Raw genomic sequence first — 19247 nt, 5'->3', positions numbered from 1 at the left:
TAAAAAATGTGACAATTAAGATTACAACCAATGCTCCAACAAATCATTGATTACAACTAAATTATATAAATATATTTTTAAAGCATATATTAGAAAAATTCTATTAACTTATAAGACTATTTATTAATAAAATATTTTATATATTTGTAAAAACTATCTTCTTAAAATGATAAATTTTAATAATAGAAATATTTTATTTATCTAAAATAGAAATAAATCGATAATTTAATTAAAAACCAAATCATTAAGAAATTCAATTGATCCTTGACCTATATATATATATACATATATATGCATAATTCTACAACAACATAGAAAAAAGAAAAACATAGTTTTTAGATTTATAAATACATTTAATTTTTCAATGAAACTTAATATTAACAACTAGGTGAAATCAACTCTTATATCAACTTAAATACCTTTCTTTTTTTTATGAATTGATACATTTTTTTAAGAAAAAAAACTCAATCTATGCTCTGGCATCTTTTATGGCATAGATAAATTGTTTTTAGTAATAGAGATTTTTTTTGATTCTAAGAGTACAAAAAAAACCCAAGTATATGTACTCTATTAGATTGAATTTAGTTCAACAAATTATAATCATATATAACACTAGCATCTATTTTCTATAATTTATGTTGATTTTAAATAAAACTTATTATTTTATAAGAAGCGTCAAGATATTAATTAAAGATATCCAATAGAGCTCTAAAAAAAACTTGTAAGTAGTGCTTCAATAGATAATTTTGAGTCAATGCATGTAAAATGTTTGAATTTTAAATCTTGATTTAGGTGTGGGTAATTTAGAAGTATATTATTTATTTAGAGTCGTTATTCTTAGTAATCTCTTCTTATTTAAATTATTCAGATTTAAAATTAAAGATCTATTAAGAATCAAAGACAATTGAGATAGTCACCCTATAATAGAAAAATTTAATTTTCTATCTTACAACACTACCGTCTCTACAGTCTAAAATTTTATGGGCCGTCTGAAATCTTTTAAATTTGTTGAAAAATTTAGGTTTAAACTTTAGATGTTTTTTTTGTATCTGTTCTCTGTAATTTTTTACAAAATTTATTATACATCTACAAGCCTTCTTTAGATTAGTTATGTGTTTTTAAGTATATATATATATATATATATATATAAATCTTAAATCAAAATACAACCTAAAATTTTGAAAATTATAGCTAATAGGTTAGATGAAAATAATGCCTTCTTAAACCACATATAAAATCTTAGGAAAACAATAATAAGAAAGTGGAATAAAGATCAGTATGAATTCTAAAGCTGAATACAAAAGTTTTTCGCTAAGTAATTATTAATCAATTTTGTTGAGGAAAAGTGACCCCTAGTATGATACCACCAAATACAATATCCATGTAACACAGCCACAATAAAACAAACATTCATAAGACAATTATAACTGTTTAGTTGGATCAAAATTATCTTAGAATATACAAAGTTAAAAAGAATTCACATCTAATTTAAAGATTCTCGTTTGATTTTTTTTTATTTTTATTTTTATGTAAACCAAAAAGCAATTAAAAAAATCTAAAAATATTTCGTTTTTAAGTTAAAAATATATTAATTAAAAAAATCAGTAACACATCGTTTTATAATTCACATTTAGTAGAACTTCAAAAAGAAAAATAACATACTTATCTTCAATCATTCACAAGAAAGAACAATATTAATTTCTAATAAACAAAGACATATCCAACAACTACAAAATATTTGCAAATATGTATTCAATAGAACTACATCTCGAAAAATTACAAAGAAATCTCTTGGTAATACCTCATAGTTATAAAAACCAAATTTTTGAATTATAAATCACAAATTTTTAAAATGTACATTGCAACTTAGTATGTCCATATAATCATACGTTAATTGTTGGATATTAGTGTTAGCAGGTAAAGCTATTCTTTCGCATTAACTCAACATTACATTAACACTTCCTAATTATTCGACACAATAATGAATTGGAACCAAAAGAAAGACGAACGGCACCCACAAGCTCCACGAAGGTGGTGGAAAATATCTGAAGAAGTGTTGCGGTTTATGTTCTCCAACATCAGCAAATGGCAACAAACGGTATGGGACAACATGGCTGACGTGGAGACCGAATGGGATGACGTGGACTGAGCCCCCACCCCCACCCCCCATGACTCCAGCTGAATATTATTATGCCATAGTTCGAAAGGTTAGAATACCGAGAAAGGTTATAATATGTTTAATATATATATATATATATATATAATAAGAAGAAGGCCCTTGACTTTTAGGCCCAACCCAATTAAAGACTTGGATAGTAAATTCGGTGCTCTATAACAAGTTATAAATTAAATCCTTCTCTCATGGTCCTTGTTATTTTTCTCTGCCCCCCCCCCCATTTTTTTATATGCTTGTTTGTTTTTTTATCTTTTTAACTGTTTTATCATGAATGATATTGTTCTGTTGCTTTCTTTTCGTTCTCTCTTGTTTTTCATTCGTTCTGTTGGACTTTACTTCGTCCGTTGAGTTGAAAACATTGAGCAGCTTGTGGTGGATGCATGAAAGAAGATGGGTCCATTGTTAATATTAGTATTCAACGTCTTTGTGGCTTTTTGATGTCTTTCTGGAAGTTTGAGCTCAAGTGTGTTGACAACGATTTATTTGTTTATTTATAAATGTTATTAGTTCTGGATTTTAGTCTTCATCTCTAGAGAATTGTGCAAATTAAATATCATTTTTTTATATTATTCTCATTTTTTGTTATTTTTGTACGGGGTTTTGCTAATATCACAATAGTTTTTGTTATTTCCACCACAACCTTCCATTCACCACTTGCTACCTTTGTTTAGTACTTTTCAAACCAATCACTTGTTTTTTGTTCAATATCTTTCAAATTATTTGATTGAACAAATTATTTAATTGGAATAATAAAATTTTAAAAAATGTTGAGTGGGTTGTAGTGGCAATAACAAAAACTATAGTGACATCAACAATACCCTATATAGATGTATTTATGATAATATATGTTTATATATATATATATATATAGGGAGAGAGACACAATAAAGCCAGCATATTCACATTCATGCCCTTTAGTAAGAAAAGTCCTTCTTAATCTTTGTTATTTTCTCTAAATTATGATTTAAGTTCAAACATACATTCTCCATACATCATGATAATTCTTACTATTGTCTAATTTTTAATGCCAGCTTTTCAAATTTATAAAGGTACAAAACATTATAATTTTTTAAAAATCAACTTGATTATTTATTGTTGAGACATTAAAGATTTTGTTACCATTGTTTATATATAAATGTTTTTAACTTATCATGTATATTTAGAATCTCATACTACCAAATATATACCAATTGCTATTGGTATCAAGAACAAGGCTAATGGATTTATATTATTTTGCACTGAAGGATTTGAACATGTCATGTGTATAATTGTTTTGGATCATTTTAATGATGTGTTTTGTATATGTATTTTTTTTTGAAAAATTAAATCTAAAATATTATTTTTCTTATTTTTTTAATTTTAAAAGTTGATTTCAATAACTAATTCCAACTTCGTTTTCTAAGTAAGTACATCAACTACTTCCAGAATTGCAACAAAAAAATATCCCAACTTTAAAGTAAAAACTAAATGCACTTCAAAAAAAAAAAATTATAATTTTTGTTGCTTAATTCTCACTTAAATTTAAACAGGCTGCCACAATACACTAACTATTGACTGAGTACACCAAGTTTTGGTAACTTTGGTACCCAAATCCTACACTAACAAGAATGCACAAACTAGTTTACATGTGGGTCATTAACTACAATTATATGGAGCTCCACCAGGACAGTGACAACAACAACAGCAACTGATTTGAAGTTGTTGAGACCACTCCACAAAAACCCTAAAACTTACCAGATGTCAATGTTGATGTCGATGGCTGGAATGGCAACTCAACCCACAACGGAGGAACAGTCAGGAGCTCTCATTGTTAAGCTCGTGCTTCCCACTCTCCAGCTCCATGACTGTGAGAGAGAGAGAGAGAGAGAGGAGGAATGAGCTCAACATGGTGCAGCTATGGAGCACAAGGCACCCACCAAATTGCAGGTTCCTTGCTGCATTCCTTGATGTAAGCTGCAGGAGCTGGGTTTTAGATATCAAGTCCCTTGCTACATACACACTACTAGTTACGGTCCAGTCCAGTCCATGACTGTGTAAAGACACATCAACTGTGAAGAGCACAACACACACACACACAGAGATAGACAGACAAGCAGCAATTGCAGTGTTGGGATCCTCTAAAGTATCCTTCCTTCACTATGTCTCTCTGTAAATGTCAGGAATTCTCATTTGATTTTCCTTCTCCATTCTTTGCCTGTGGTATCAATCTCCCTACTTGAAAGGTAGCACACCTTCAAACTTCCATAGAGTTGGTGGATTCAAACTATGACTTTTAGGTTTCATGTTTTAGAGCATTTTTTTTACATGCTTGATAGAATTGCTTGGTCCTTATATGAAAATTGATTGTGGTTGGATTTTTTTTATTAGTTTGCATGCTAAAAATTTATGAAAAAATCTGAAATATTATTATTTGAGCATATTAAATACATTTAAAATTAAAATAAATAAGTCAAAAAAATTAATAGATGTAAATACTAAAATTTTGTGGTATAAGTTTTTAAGAAATCAAAACACTTTTATTTAAATTATTTTAAATAAATAATAAATTATAATATATTTGTTAAAAACTTAATTTATTTAAACTATCTTTACTATAGACATTCAACAAGAAGATTCTAAAAATATTCTAAAATATTCTATTAAATTTTAAAAGGTTCTAAAAGCTTTTCAAAAGATTTCTAGAAGGTTTTTAGAATATTCTAGCAAGTTCTAAAAAGTTTTGAGATAATTAAGAAAGTTGCTTGAGAAGCTACTTAATGTTGCTTCATTTTCAAGCAATATGGAAATATCTTGAGAAGCTTCCTAAGATTTCTTCATCTTTAAGCAATATGAAAATTTCTTAAGAAGCTTCTTAAGGTTGCTTCATCTTCAAGCAATATGGAAACTTCTTAAGAAGCTTCCTAAGATTGCTTCATCTTTAAGCAATATGAAAATTTCTTAAGAAGCTTCCTAAGATTGCTTCATCTTTAAGCAATATGAAAATTTCTTAAGAAGCTTCCTAAGCTTGCATCATCTTCAAACAACATGAGAACTTCTCAAGGAGCTTCTTAAGGTTGCTTCATCTTCAAGCAACATGGAAACTTCTTGAGAAGCTTTCTAATATCTAATATATATTGGAGTCCAAGCTAAAGATATCCTTAATCTTGACATCTCTTAGAGCTTTAGTTCATCTTTCTTGGTGTTGATCTTGTACTCATTAGATTTAATGAAGATCTTGTTAGCTTTCTTATTGAAACTCTTTTATTCAACTTCTTATTTGGTCTCATGTATAGTATATCTATGACAATCTTTATGTCTTTAATAAACTAAAAGTTATATTTGTATGTCATATACATATAATATTAATATTGTAATATAATAAAAGTAAGATTTATTATGATATAGATATAAATATAAATATAAATAAGTATTATTTATTAGACTATTGTCATATATTTATTATATAAATGATATTAACATCTTTATTAAGTTAAGTAGAAATAATGTTTTTATATAGATTTAAGATTCTATGAGATATCATATTATGTTTTTATAGTTAATAATTGTTTCCTCTTGATATTCATAGATTTTTGTTTATACCTCTACATAAGATATTATTTAGTATTTTAAACTTGCAAAAATATGAGTCATTCATCTTTATGACTTCTTTCACTCAAATATCATAAATTTTAGATATTATCTATTTTTTTTTCTTTGGTGTCATAGATAAAATAGAATGAATGTTAAAAAATATAACAAAATATATTCCTCAAATAGAAGCTTAATAATGTAATTACAAATAAACTAACCACTTAACTAAGAAGGATTTAACAAAATCAACTATATAAAATGAGCCTCTATTTTGGGCTCTTATAGTTTGAATCTACGGTCTAATGAAAAAGACTTTCCAATACAAACACACTAATAACTAGTCCACCAACAAGGTCCATATAACTTGGAGATAATTATCTTGTTAAGTCATTTATCACTACATGGTAATATGATTAATCTATTATGGCTTCAAATTTTTAACCAGTGGTAATCCAATATCAATGCCCACATACTAGTCAAATATATAATATCCAATAAAAATTATTATTAAGGACATGAATCACAAACAATCAAAGAGTTAATATATTCTTGTATTATATATATATATATATATATATATATATATATTCAAAGATAATATAATATTAGAATATAATGGCTATTTCCAAAGACAAAAAAATCATAAACTCTTGGAACAAGACTATAAACAAGAAAGGAGTCAACAAGAACAAGAAAGGTGTCACTCTTGTTTCTGTATATATACTTTTTAATTAGGAGATATGTGGCAATATTCTATAAGACCTCCTTCATATGTTTAACTTGTAGAATATGTGTTTAATTTACAAATTTTTTTTTTATATGTGCACCATATGACCAACTTCTACCACAAGTCACCAATATGTATGACATGTAGCCAACTTGTTGGTTAAATTTTCAACCTACCAATCACTTTCAAATATGTAAAAAATCAATTCCATATCTATAACGCTTCAAAAAATGCTTCTCCATAGGATATTATTAAATTTACATACTTCTATTTACTTCTATTTCATTTCTTTAATATAAGTAAATATATATGTCCATGACAGTTATATACATATCTAAATATTCAATTATTAATAAAATGTATACAATAACTCTTTACAAATTTGCATATAATTTTATCACTTATGTATCTTTGTAAAAAATATGGATGTTTAATAGAAAGTAATCATATTAGATTCAAGATAGATATAAACTATCTGTAAAAAAAAATAAAATTAAAATATTTTTTATAAATATAAAAATTAAAAAATAGATTATGCATTTAACATCACAGGCTTTTTGGCAAAAAATATAGTTTTTAAAATTTTAAAATTTTAAAGCCAAAAAACAACTATATATAATTTTTTTCTACTTTTCAAAAATAAAAAAATTAAATAAAAAAAAATAAATTAAGATTCTACTCTTGATTATATTTAATAAAAATAAGCAAACTCAAAGACCTAATGCAAACAAAAAGTCAATTGTGATATAGCCTTAATAATTATTATAAAGTCAATAATATTTATTATTTTTATTTTTTATATTAAAATATTATATAAAATAAATAAATATATATAATATTTAATAGAATATATGATGGATAAATTATTTATAATTAATAAATTTGAATATATATATATATATATATATATAAGATAAAATGGTATTAATATGGTAAATAGAACTTGGCACATATGAATTGGTATCTAATTAATTGCTATTAAAAATACCCATTTATATCTATTTGAATTAATTTTCTTTTCAAGATATATATTAATTCATTGATTGCTTACATTTTTAATCTCAATTTTTACAAATCAATATGACCTTATCATCCATTGGCTTGAAATTGAAATCTAAATAATATATATATATCAAAAATAAAATAAAATAAAATCTTTATTTATATATAGACTTAAAATAATAAAAAATAGATAGTTTTAAAAATATTTAAGAAATTTTTAATCAAATTAGTTATTTTTATCAAATTCAAAATTTAGAATTAATTATCAATTAAGATTAAAAGATAAATTAATAAATTTGTTCTTAGACATTTAGATCTATTATTTTGTTTGATCAAATACCTAGACTTTTACTTTTGTGTTTGTATAAATATATCTATATATACACATTAGAGCTATTAAGTCCACAAATAATACTAAAAATATTTCTAGATCTTATGCAAAATATTATTTCACCTACCTTTGTTCTAAATTCTAGTCATTGAATGGATTTATATCACATTATTTTTGCTCATATGTGTAAACAAACCAATGGCCAATACAATGTTCTTAATATACAAGTGAAGCTTTTTGTGTAAAAATCTCTAAATGTTTTATTCATTCATTTATTTAATTTAGCTTCATTTCTACCATAACTCCCGTGTAAACAAATCCCAAATGAAACAAACAAGATATCAAATTCAACTCTATCAAAACTTCACTTAAAATAAAATAAATATAAATAACTCCTTGGCATGCAAATAAGAAAGTTTGTTTTGTTTTGTTTTGTTTTTTGTTTTTGTTTTTTTTCGGCGTTGTGCTTTGGTGTGAAGTATTGTCGTCCATTGCTCTCTGTTTTGTGAACGAAGTTTTCGAATCGCGTAGTTTCACTGCAAGTATCGTTTCGTCTGAACCACGATTGTTGTGAAATCGCGGGCAGAATGGAATCGAGGAGGAATTGCATGATTTCAATGACTGTTTTCTCAGAGTTTCTCGTTATGTCGTTGCGCAGAGTGTTTCTTTCCACTTGGACTTCACCGGGATTCTGCTAAGTTCTCAAGCGTTTGATTTGCATGAAGATAATTTTTATTACAGAAGCGCAGTTTCAGCTGTCTTGGGTTCCCTCGCAATTGCCGGGATTGCAGTAATTGAGGCTTTTGTAAGTTGATCCTTGTTCCGTAATTCCACCTGGTAGTGTCTGCTGAGTTAGTATTCTGCAATTCATATTTTAGGGTTTTCAAGTTAAATTCTTAAGAAATAAAGTTCGAGCATGTTCAAGTAGGCCTGCGGTGGCTGTTGTTGTCTAGATTTCACGGTTAGAACATTGAAGCGTATTTTCTGTACTGTGTGTAGAAGCACCTCGGTGTTGGGAACGGAGTGTAGAGATCACCTGCGATCCTGATGTGGTTTTGTTTTCCTGTCATTACAATTTATATTTTCTCTGAACATACTGAAATTCGTAGATGAGATTGGCTGAACGCATGTTGAATTCTCGATTTGATGTCTCACATTCTAGGTTACGGTGCTCATCTTAATAATGTCATAAATTTTCAATGTTGCAGAAACAGTTGCAGTGTCGCTTTTGAAATTCTTTTCCCAACTTTCAGAGAGGAATCATTACGCGTTATGGGAAACTCCGCATCCACCAGTGAAGGTATGCTTGGCGCTCAGTAAAAACCAGGACACTTATCCGCATAGTTGAATGCCTTCAATTTCCCCTTTGAATTCAGGTCATATCTAGCAGCATTCACCACTGGAAATAGGATTTTGCGGTTTCTTGCAGTTGATCTAATTCTGAATGTAACTCGCACTTCAATACTTATTCAAGTCTCACCCACATCACTCCAAGATTAAAATATACTGTGTATTTTAAAGCCTGCGTTTACTTGAAATTAAGCATGTCTACTGTCCCAATGATCTAGTCCTACTAACAACAGGTAAAATCTCTCCCACGACCACCGAGCATTGATCTAACAGGCTAATCCTGTTTACCGAGAGCAGGAGTTAGTGACCAAGGTTATTCTCAACTCGAAAGGAAATTGCAAGCAGACCTGACTTATCTAAAGCGTGCGTTTACCCATCTGAGTGCCTCTAAAGATGCTAATCAACAATCTATACCCCTTTCGACACTTGAGGCAAGCTTTTCACTTATTTTCTATTCAGTGTGTGAGGTGTATGGCTTCTTTCATATTGTCCTCCTTTTTGGTCGATCTCGTATTACGTCCTTGAAGTTATGTTACCTCGTACCGGCCACTTCATTTAGATTGCGGTCATCAATTTCAAATTAGAATCTGTTCACGGCTATCGTGGATTTTAAGAACGTGGTAATGGGCTTTGCAGAGAGCTTTCAATCTGGCTCCACTAAATGTGGCAGATTCAGCCCCCTCGACTCTTCTATCGTTCATCTCGGAGATTGGACCAGCACTCACGAGAACATTTTTTAACAACAATTCTGGACAGGTCAGAATTTGCAACATTGTCTTTTAGCTGTAAGCCGCATGTCTTCTCCTTCAGTGTAACAATTTCCTTCTTCTGCCTCTAGACTTTGTTATGCACATTTTTAATTTAGGTCTTCTTCACTAGTTCCTCTCGCCTGAGCCGAAACAGTAGACCGAGTATGCAGAAAAATTTCATTCTGCTCCACACCTTGCCATAATTATGGTGCTGACTCTGAGTATGACAGTAACAGAACACGCTGAGCGTGCTGAATTTTGCTACTCTTTAGTTGTAAACATGTTTGTACGTTGGCAGGTGGATTGGCCTCTTTTTCTTTCGGGCTTTGACATGTGTTGCAAACAAGGCTTGGGTGCAGTCAAGTTAAAATCGCTCTTCTTAGTATTTGTGAAAGGCAAATATAAGCATGAGTTACTTCCAGGATTACAAGGTGAAGTTGATGAAGATTTAACTGGGTTTGTCACCATGAGCCAGCTGCAAGACGTGTTCTTGATTTGTTGGTTACTGATGTGTCACTCAAGACTCGAAAATGTTCAAGATAGTGAGGTGTGTGCCCCATTCTCAAGTTTTCTTGTGTCCCTCCCCCCCTCCCCCCCCCCCCTCTTCTTTTTTGTCATAATGAAATTTCCAAGTTTAATTTTAATGATTGGGACCATTGTTGATCAATTTTATCATGAGGATTTTTAGAAACTTGGTCATGTAAATCTTCAAGAGATCAGAGAATTTGCGGGAGGCATATTCAAAAGTTCAGTGCACCGTATTTCTGGCATTATTGTCTTAAACAATTGTATTGATATGATAGAAGCTGGCTTGACAGGAACTGTACGTGCCTCTGCCAAATTTGCGACCTCTGCTAGCTTCCTGTTACGCAGCTATAACTGGGGCACCCGCTGACACAGCTTGGACAGGCAAGGAGGAAATAAAAGTGGAAAAACTGACTTCTTGGATTTTAGCAACTATCCCTAGTATTACTGAAAGCATTGAGCAATACGTTAAATGCCACATTCAGCGACTTGGTTCTGAAAAAAAGGTTAATTCTTTATAAGCAAATATCAGTAATCAACAAATGTACAAAGTCGGGTTTGGTTTTACTCACTGCTTATATGTACGAGCGTATTTATATTCTTGGTTCATCTGGGAATTTTTTGGAGCTTCTCTTACAGATAACATTTCATTGCATTCAGAATATAAAATCAGAAGATAAGCCTGCTGTACAAGCTATGGAAGCAGCAGACAAGATGGAAAACGTTCCGAAGGACTTGGAGAAAGCAAAAGCAGTAGATCCAGGGCTGCTCACGTTCGGAACGGCATGGGCCATTGGGCTATTTTTAAGAGACTCAAGCGGCTCAAACCTCGTTGCTGCTGCTTGTGATCTGTTGGGCTCTTCCACTAGCTATCCGACGCTCTTATACAGGTGCTGCTCATTATTGTTTCTCATCTGTATGATCTGGAACCCTAGTTTTCTGGAAGCAATGACATTGTCTCAACTTGAGACTCATGGCATGTACTAAGAGCATAATGTTCAGGAGCGTATTGTCTAGGCCTTGTAAAATAGAACAACGTATAAAACAGCACCTATTTGCAGCAATGTGCTATTCCATACTCTTGTCAATATGTCGTTTCTAGAAATTACTGATAATCAAATGCGTCATCAAATGCGTAGCAGGCTTTTCTTTTGATTACGATATCAAACTCCATCCAAGGATCCTTCCTTTTTGTAAAGAAGTGATATTGCCTTCAGCCCTCAGTTTAGATCTAGTGGTGGCTACTAGGTACCTAAAGTTACATTTCCTAACCGCACACTAGCAAATGGCTTTCATTGCATTCTGCAGAGTTTCTACCCATGGACGAGGAATCAGCCGATTCTGGACGCGAGTGGAAGGTTACAAGGCGCCTTTATTGATGTTGATATCAGGGACTTCAATTGATTATGATAAAAACGAACCCTCGGGGGCGAAGTGGGTAGTAGGGGTTTTGGTTCCAGGAGGATTTGAAAACAAGGAGGTCTTTTATGGAAACTCTGGCTGCTGCCTCTTCGCTATCTCACCGTTTTTTTTGCCTCTGCGGTCAACTGGTATTTCTACCTCACTTCCAAGTAAAAAAAGATCTCTATAATACTTCGTTATAATTAACATGGAAAAACTGGTCTTAAAAGGTTCACCTACCCCCGTGTGTTATTGTAAGCTTCTTTTGAGTTGATTGGGATATATTCTGGTGTCAATTTCAATCCCTGTGTGTGCTTTTGACTTGTGAGCAATGCCTACCTCCGAGAGAACCATTCTTTGTGCAGTGAGTGTATATCTTCTTGTGTTCAAGAAACCTTTTGACCCACAGGGGTTTTGTTACTAGATTGTGGATATGCAGGTTCAGGTTCATTCCGTTTTATCCCATATTTATGATTCACTCAAGGTACTTATGTATGCTGGCTTGCAGGGAAAGAGACGAATCATGTTTATTGTCACAAGCGTACTCCTGGTGCTGTTTACAGGTCTCATCCAAGACCGGAGGGAGTTGGATTCGGTGGTTCACCAGGGAAAGAACGTTTGTGGTTAGATGATGAGTTTTTGACTGTCACTATTCAGCATCATGCGTTGGACAAATCCTATCATTCTGGGTCGCTAGTACCAGGGCAGGTATAAAGTTTTATACTGTTTTGTACACTACTTCGTTGTGTGCAAAATGTTTCGAACGTTTTGAATGGTCTCATCTTCTTTCAACATTCTGAGAATTGTTTCGCACTGCAAAGTGATCATTACAGTGACCGATTTCCTACCTATTAATTTTTCATAATATCCTCCTCTGGACAGGGCTATTCTCCTGTGAAGGCCAGAGTTGGTGAAGTGGAAGTCTGGGGTCTTGGAGGGGCGAGTGCTAATGAGCAACACGATAAGTATCAACATCGAGAAACCTTATTTTCTGAGCAAAGGCGAAAGGTTTGTGGACAGTATTGGAATAAGAAACAAACGTACTCTAATCGTTTAGACCAGTGCCGTAAAATAGTATGTGGTTATTTTTTCCAATAGTTTTGAGGGGAAATGAGATGTCCTAAGTTAAAGGCTCTTGTGATTTGACTTTTGCGATTTATCTGATGGCAGGTTGATTTGAAGAACTTTGGGAACTGGAGAGACTCGCCCGAGGCCACGATGATGGAAATGATTTCCAACCCCACCAAACTGGAAAGAGAGGAACGTTAGAATGAACCTTCACTTTAGGCTAATGACGAATGTCTTTTCTATGGAATACGAGAACAAAATCATTCACCATTCTAATCCTCGAGGAGATATAACTGAAGGTTACAGTGCTCTCCCTGCAACTTGGTAGTAACTGTCTCTTCAGAGTCAAATATTCTATAAGTTTATCCACCTCATCTGCTGCGAGTTTCCAGAATATTTAGGACAAGAGTATCCAGGTTCCAGCATATGGTGTAATCATATGGTTCCAGCATATGTATTGGATTGTGTGTTCCTCAATCAGCTGAAAGTTTTTCTCTTTACTTTGGGAAATGTAGCTTCGCTTCACTCGTGAAATCTGAACAGCAGCATCACATGTATTGTGGTTTGATTACTTGATTCCTACTTACACAACTAAATGCTCCTACAACTTCCATACACACCACTGCCACTGGGCACTTAGAACTGCACTTCAATTCTAAAAGAATCCGGGTTTTTGCAAAATAGCTGATTCTGATCTGTCTTATATGTCTCGAGGAAATCAGATGTTGCGCACGGAGATCTTTACATAACTTTTTGGGTGGGCCATTACACGACTCGTCATCATGAAATAGGAATCAAGAATGTAGCGAACAGGCTGTAGTAGAGTCGCAGCCAGGTGGTCAATGAAAGAGCTTCGTACATCTTAAGATTTTTTTTTTAATTTGTGACGCTATGATATATTGCGACAAGTTTCCAGCTTTTATTTTTTATTTTTTTATTTTTATACGTGTGTATATATTTTGCATATCAATGAGGAAGCTGGTGCCCAGCTTACTACGTGAATGGGTTTTGAAAGAAATCTACCTTTTCTTTATTTTACACATTACTTTTCTGCTTCCTTCAGTGCAAATAACTTCACACATGTTATTTACATATATTTTAGTCTAATTCTTTCTATTTGTTCTTGTGAATGTAGGCCAAAAATTACACACATGTAGCACGCTCAGGCCCAAATTCAAAACAAATAGATCCGATTTGTCATCCATCACATTATGTGAAAATGAATGTCGAATACCATTTTCCTTCAACTTCATCCATTTTGATTTCTTAACTAAACTACACCTTGATGACACAATAAGATGCCACCTTGCACACATCCTCAGTATCACTTTATAATCATTAAGAGACGTTAAGACAAGCAAACTGTGGTTTGGACCTTCAACTGTGTGGTATGGAAACAGTACCAGACATTACCAGATATTTGAAAATCATTGAGCCTGGAAACACCTTCCCAGCCTAGAGCTGAAGGGTGTAAAACTAATAAGTTGTAAACCTCAGCTTAGAATACGTCATCAACAAGGGTATGACGAACCGACTCAACTAGGTGAGTAAACGTTAATGAGTTAACCACATGCAGACTTCGGTGCATTTCACGAAAGCTGTGTCAAGTAAATGATTTTTTCCAGACAGTTGTTTTGATGAACCTTGTGCACAATAATTTCTAGGATCAAATATAGCAGATACCTTTCTTTGACTACTACATAGCCCACTCACCGAATGTTACAAGAATCTATGCCGTTGAAGCTAGACCCAACTCAAGCAGTTGTTGATGAAGCATGAAATGCGCTTCAAATCAAAACCGACTAAGATTCCGAGAAAAAATCATTTGGAACTAACCTAGGGATATTCTTTAACCTTCGAGGCCAACCGTTCGTCCTGACATTCCTATTTCCGTAAAACATCACTATTCTATTTTTAAAGATGGTAAGTGGTTTAGCACTTCAGGATAAGAATATCTTACCAAGGCTACTACTTAGAGACATTACTTTCCACACTTTCTAGCTTTACAAACCTGCACTTTTCTTCAGGTGTCGTTTAAAATCCATAATATCACCATTCCACTTAGTTATGGACTTCTTCTCACATACCCAGATCTCTTTGGCGACTTGGTTAATGAGCCTGAAATCGTGACTGACAAGAACCATACCTCCATCCCACTCATTCAAAGCTTCCGCGAGAGAATCAATGGTTTCAATATCCAAATGATTGGTGGGCTCGTCCAATAAGAGCAAGTGGGGCAGTCTCCAAGCTAGCCAGGCAAAGATGACACGGCTCTTCTGCCCATCGGAGAGATTGCCCATAGGCATAATCTGAGCCTTCCCTGTCAGTCCAAACCGTCCAATAGCTGCCCTCATTTTCTCCTCCTCCAAACCAGGGTATTCGCTCATCATATATTGGAGTGCTGACATTTCAAGAGAGAGCTTTTCTGTAAGATGCTGGTGATACTGGGCAATGCGAAGGTGATTATGCCGGCGCACCATGCCATCCGTAGGCGTGACGTCGCCAGTCATGAGCTTCAACAGAGTGCTCTTCCCTGCTCCATTTGGTCCAACAAGAGCAATCCTAGAGTCGAGATCTACACCAAAATCAACCTTCTCATAGATAAGCTGATCAGGAGTGTAACCAAACGTGAGATCCACAAATTGGAGAACGGGAGGAGGTAGCTTCCCAACGTCTGTAAACCTGAAAGTCAAGACCTTATCCTTAACAACCTTCTCTGTAAGTCCACCTCTCTCCATCTTTGCCAGTGTCTTTTCTTTGCTTTGAGCTTGTCGGGCCAGTTTTGCAGAACCATGTCCAAATCTGGCAATATATTCCTTCATGCCTGCTATCTGCTCTTGCTCCCAGCGGTATTGCTTCATCTGATTCTCCTCCAACTCCGCTCGTGTTTGACAATACTGATCGTAATTTCCAGTGTAAAACTTGAGCTTTTTGCTTTGCATATGGATGATGTTGGTGCACACACCATTCAGAAAATCTTGGGAATGAGATACGACCACCAATATTCGATCGAATTTCTTCAGGGTCTCTTCCAGCCACACACATGCCTCCAAGTCTGCAGTTTCGAAGATATTAACATCGATTCTTTACATATTAACCGTAGTATCAAAGTAAAAGACTTCGGAGACATTCACCCTTCGAAGCCGAAGACAACACAATCATGATACATCTGAATAATCATTCATATTCACGATCGAAGTGGCAACCTTGATCAAGTATCAGTATGATCTCCTAAATAAGTACCCCCTATATGACCACTTTCGAATCTGCAACAACATAATTTGGTAAGGTAAAGCACTTTACAAAAACTGTTGTTACCTTACCAAATTATGCTGTTGCAGATTACAAAAACTGTTATTAGACCAATAAGACTCACCAAGGTGATTGGTTGGCTCATCCAACAAAAGTATCGTTGGATTCATGAAGAGAGCCCTTGCTAACGCTATCCTCATCCTCCATCCTCCAGAAAAATCACGTGTTTTCTTAGCTTGCATTTTCTTGGTGAACCCTAGACCATGCAAAATTTGTGCGGCTCGCATCTCAGCCGTCGCAGAATCCATAAGTTCCAATCTCTCATAAATCCGATCCAATAGCTCCCCACCACCATCGTCCTACACAAAAACCCAAGTTCAAATCGTATTCAGACAATAAATACTTAACAAATCCTCATAAAGGACAAAAATATTATTTTGGGCAAGCGTGGATAAAAACAAAAATTGCCTCATTAGCAGAATATGTACAATTACTACTGCAGAAAAGAGCCATATTGCACTCACTTGAGCAGCAAGCTTCTCAGCTTCCTTCTCCAATTTCAATCTCTCTTCGTCCACATTCTTAACAGCTTCAAGAGCAGTCAGATCCGTGGCATCGATTTCCTTGGTCAAATGGTAGATGTCCATATGCTCTGGTATTGGAACTTCTCGGAGTCCAATGGCTGTAAGAAGTGTCGATTTGCCGCAGCCGTTCAACCCAAGAAGTCCATACCGCCTACAACGGGCAAAACGTTCAACATGAATTCACCAGATTAGTATCCACAGCTAACTGTAACATTGGCTGCTGAAATTACTCTTGATCTTGTAAACCATATTTTATTGCAGACGTGCAAGTTTTTCGCCATGTAAAAATTACCTTCCATAATTGAGTTCAAGAGTAGAGTCAGACACCAGCTCATGACCGTGGAAAGTCACAGATAACGATTCAATCTGCGAAAAAACCGAGCACCAGTTGTTTTTGTAAGCACAACACAAAATCCGAAACACACAGCCATTCCTTCCCTAGTTCCTCATCCTACTGATATTGGAAATCCATGAAAAAGAGTAATGTCTAACGAACAGAAGCAACAACTGCCCCCAACATACGCCATGATTTTAATTGTCATGAAAAAGGAACCATTGCTACAATAAGACCGGAAAAATTCATGCACGATTGATCATTGAAACTGAGGGGGATTCAAAGCTAGAAACAACGGACGAGACCGCACTAAAACAAGCGGATGAACGTCGTGAGAAACTGCAACTTCAAAAACTAGAGACCCAACGTGACACAATTAAAGACAATCACAAAGAGAACGCACATGAATATCCCTGGACTGCGGATGCGATGCCAAGACACCCGTACATGTCCGATCCGTAATCCTGGCTGCCGCCATCTCCTCAGCCAAACTTTCGGCGGTGGCCCCAGCCTGCACCTCTTTCAGCTTAGACTGCGCTACAGCTGCAGCCGATTTAGATCCACGCTTCTCTGCTGCGGCGGCTTTCTTGGCCGCAGCCTTCTTCTTACTAGCGTCGGATACCATTGCTGCTTGTGCCTAGGCGGAGTCAGAAACCACGGAATCTGCTTACACATATACTCAAAAATTAATACCAAAGTGAAAATTAAATCTAAGAGAAAAGAGAAGAAAAAACACACCGTCAGAAACCGCAGACAATCCAAACCCGTGAAACACAAACCCTAACATAAGGTTAACGTCATCATTCTACAACAGAATTGGCCCCAAGGACCAACATTAGAGCGCAATTCGGCAAAAATCTCCTGCTCCTCAAAATCTTAAAGATAACTAAGAAAACTACCGACAAAAATAATCATAATCTATACAAGAAGGCAGATCCAACTCCAGTCTCCACGAGAAATAAACAGCCGACTACACAAAACAAAGCAAGTATCACAGTCGAGAGAAAGACAAAAAAACTACGCTTCGCACAAAACTCCCAACACAGAGGCAATCCCCGTTCATCGTCTCAATCAAAACCTCAACCGACATGCACCACAATTACCTCGTTCTTATCATCGTCTCTAAACCAACCCTTTCTCCTACTCTCCATTCCACGACACAAGCATTCCAGACCTCTTAAGGCCAGATGCTCAATTGCTCAGTCATTAAATCCTTGGCTTACCCGTCAAATCGAGATAGTAGCGTGCATGCAGTTGGAAAAGTTTCTAGAAGTGAGAAGAGACACAGACAGCCAAATTGTAAGGCCCGCAATGTTCCGAGGCAGAGCAACAATTGGAAATCGACCTCCTACCGCAGGGAACGACAGCGCCTTCCAATCCCTACAGTCACTCCCTCGTCTGCACGAGAAATGTCAATCTTGTTGCACCAGATCACACTATCCTGGAAGACTTGGTCCTTTCTCTCGGGCTCTAGAAAATTCCGGTACTATAATAAAAATTGATCAATACTCTCGCTCATGTCAAGCCGCTGTTGTGGCGTTTCTCATTCCTACCACATGCTATTTTTTGGACCGTGACATCCACAGTAGAACTTTCTGGTGGGCACGGGCAAGGGCACGGGCAATTCGGTGCTGTATGTAGTGAGCAGAGTCGCACTCCTTGCTATTTCTTACCGCCACGAGGACATGCGAGACAGAGAGTGCTGCGTCGTAAAATTATCAGTCTGTGTGAAAGGAGATGGCAACCAATCCATTAGGAAACATCTGGAACTTAGAAGGTTGACGGAATAATCCGCGCGAAGATGAATTTGGTAGTAAAAATAGGTCCACTGTGTGTGTTCCTGACAAGTGGAAGACATGGATGGTGAAGGGGAAGGTGAAGGTGAACTTACTCACGGACCTGCTTGGTTAGGTTTTAGGGCTTGCAGGAGTGTTGCTAAGTGTTTCGAAAGATTGGTGACAAACTCGGTGACATACACTTGAACTCTGTACACCTACATTATATGACAATTCCGTTGCAAAAGTACATCGAACTTCTACGCACAGCACTGCAAAATGATGTCGGAGCGAAACGGTGACTGTGATGCGGTAGCAGTTCCGAACTTGAATGGGTAACGTACCGTGACTCCGTGATACTTTAAGTTATACAAGAAGTGATAGTGACAAGCATTGCCACAAG

The 19247-nt window shown here is 34.8% G+C and overlaps 2 protein-coding genes across 6 annotated transcripts; one reads left to right on the top strand and one right to left on the bottom strand.

Moving 5' to 3' along the window:
• The first annotated feature begins 8247 nt into the window (after positions 1-8247).
• LOC112282340 (uncharacterized) lies at positions 8248-13498 on the top strand. 4 transcript variants are annotated; one of them, XM_024519809.3, is made up of 12 exons: positions 8419-8611; positions 8806-8858; positions 9015-9106; positions 9454-9587; positions 9793-9912; positions 10204-10452; positions 10724-10936; positions 11091-11320; positions 11739-11980; positions 12340-12539; positions 12714-12839; positions 13002-13498. In XM_024519809.3, the coding sequence occupies exons 3-12, from the start codon at positions 9079-9081 to the stop codon at positions 13098-13100; spliced, it is 1641 nt and encodes a 546-aa protein (XP_024375577.1). In that variant the 5' UTR covers positions 8419-8611; positions 8806-8858; positions 9015-9078; the 3' UTR covers positions 13101-13498. The 4 variants fall into 4 exon arrangements, with proteins under 4 accessions (XP_024375576.1, XP_090106542.1, XP_024375577.1 ...); XM_024519810.3 differs by having other exon boundaries at positions 8470-8611; positions 8809-8858; XM_024519808.3 differs by lacking the exon at positions 8806-8858 and having other exon boundaries at positions 8248-8611.
• A 1004-nt stretch (positions 13499-14502) lies between these two features.
• Positions 14503-18792, bottom strand: LOC112282339 (ABC transporter F family member 1). Of its 2 annotated transcripts, none has more exons than XM_024519804.3 (6): positions 18293-18792; positions 17473-17732; positions 17028-17101; positions 16676-16886; positions 16276-16510; positions 14503-15954 (listed from the first exon to the last, which is right to left on the bottom strand). In XM_024519804.3, the coding sequence occupies exons 2-6, from the start codon at positions 17692-17694 to the stop codon at positions 14903-14905; spliced, it is 1794 nt and encodes a 597-aa protein (XP_024375572.1). In that variant the 5' UTR covers positions 17695-17732; positions 18293-18792; the 3' UTR covers positions 14503-14902. The 2 variants fall into 2 exon arrangements, with proteins under 2 accessions (XP_024375572.1, XP_024375573.1); XM_024519805.3 differs by lacking the exon at positions 18293-18792 and adding an exon at positions 18173-18262.
• Between the last annotated feature and the right edge of the window lie 455 nt (positions 18793-19247).

This window comes from Physcomitrium patens, chromosome 5 (genome assembly GCF_059467195.1).
Source record: "Physcomitrium patens ecotype Gransden chromosome 5, ASM5946719v1, whole genome shotgun sequence".
Taxonomy (NCBI): domain Eukaryota; kingdom Viridiplantae; phylum Streptophyta; class Bryopsida; order Funariales; family Funariaceae; genus Physcomitrium; species Physcomitrium patens.
This window is presented reverse-complemented; position numbering and strand designations above follow the sequence as displayed.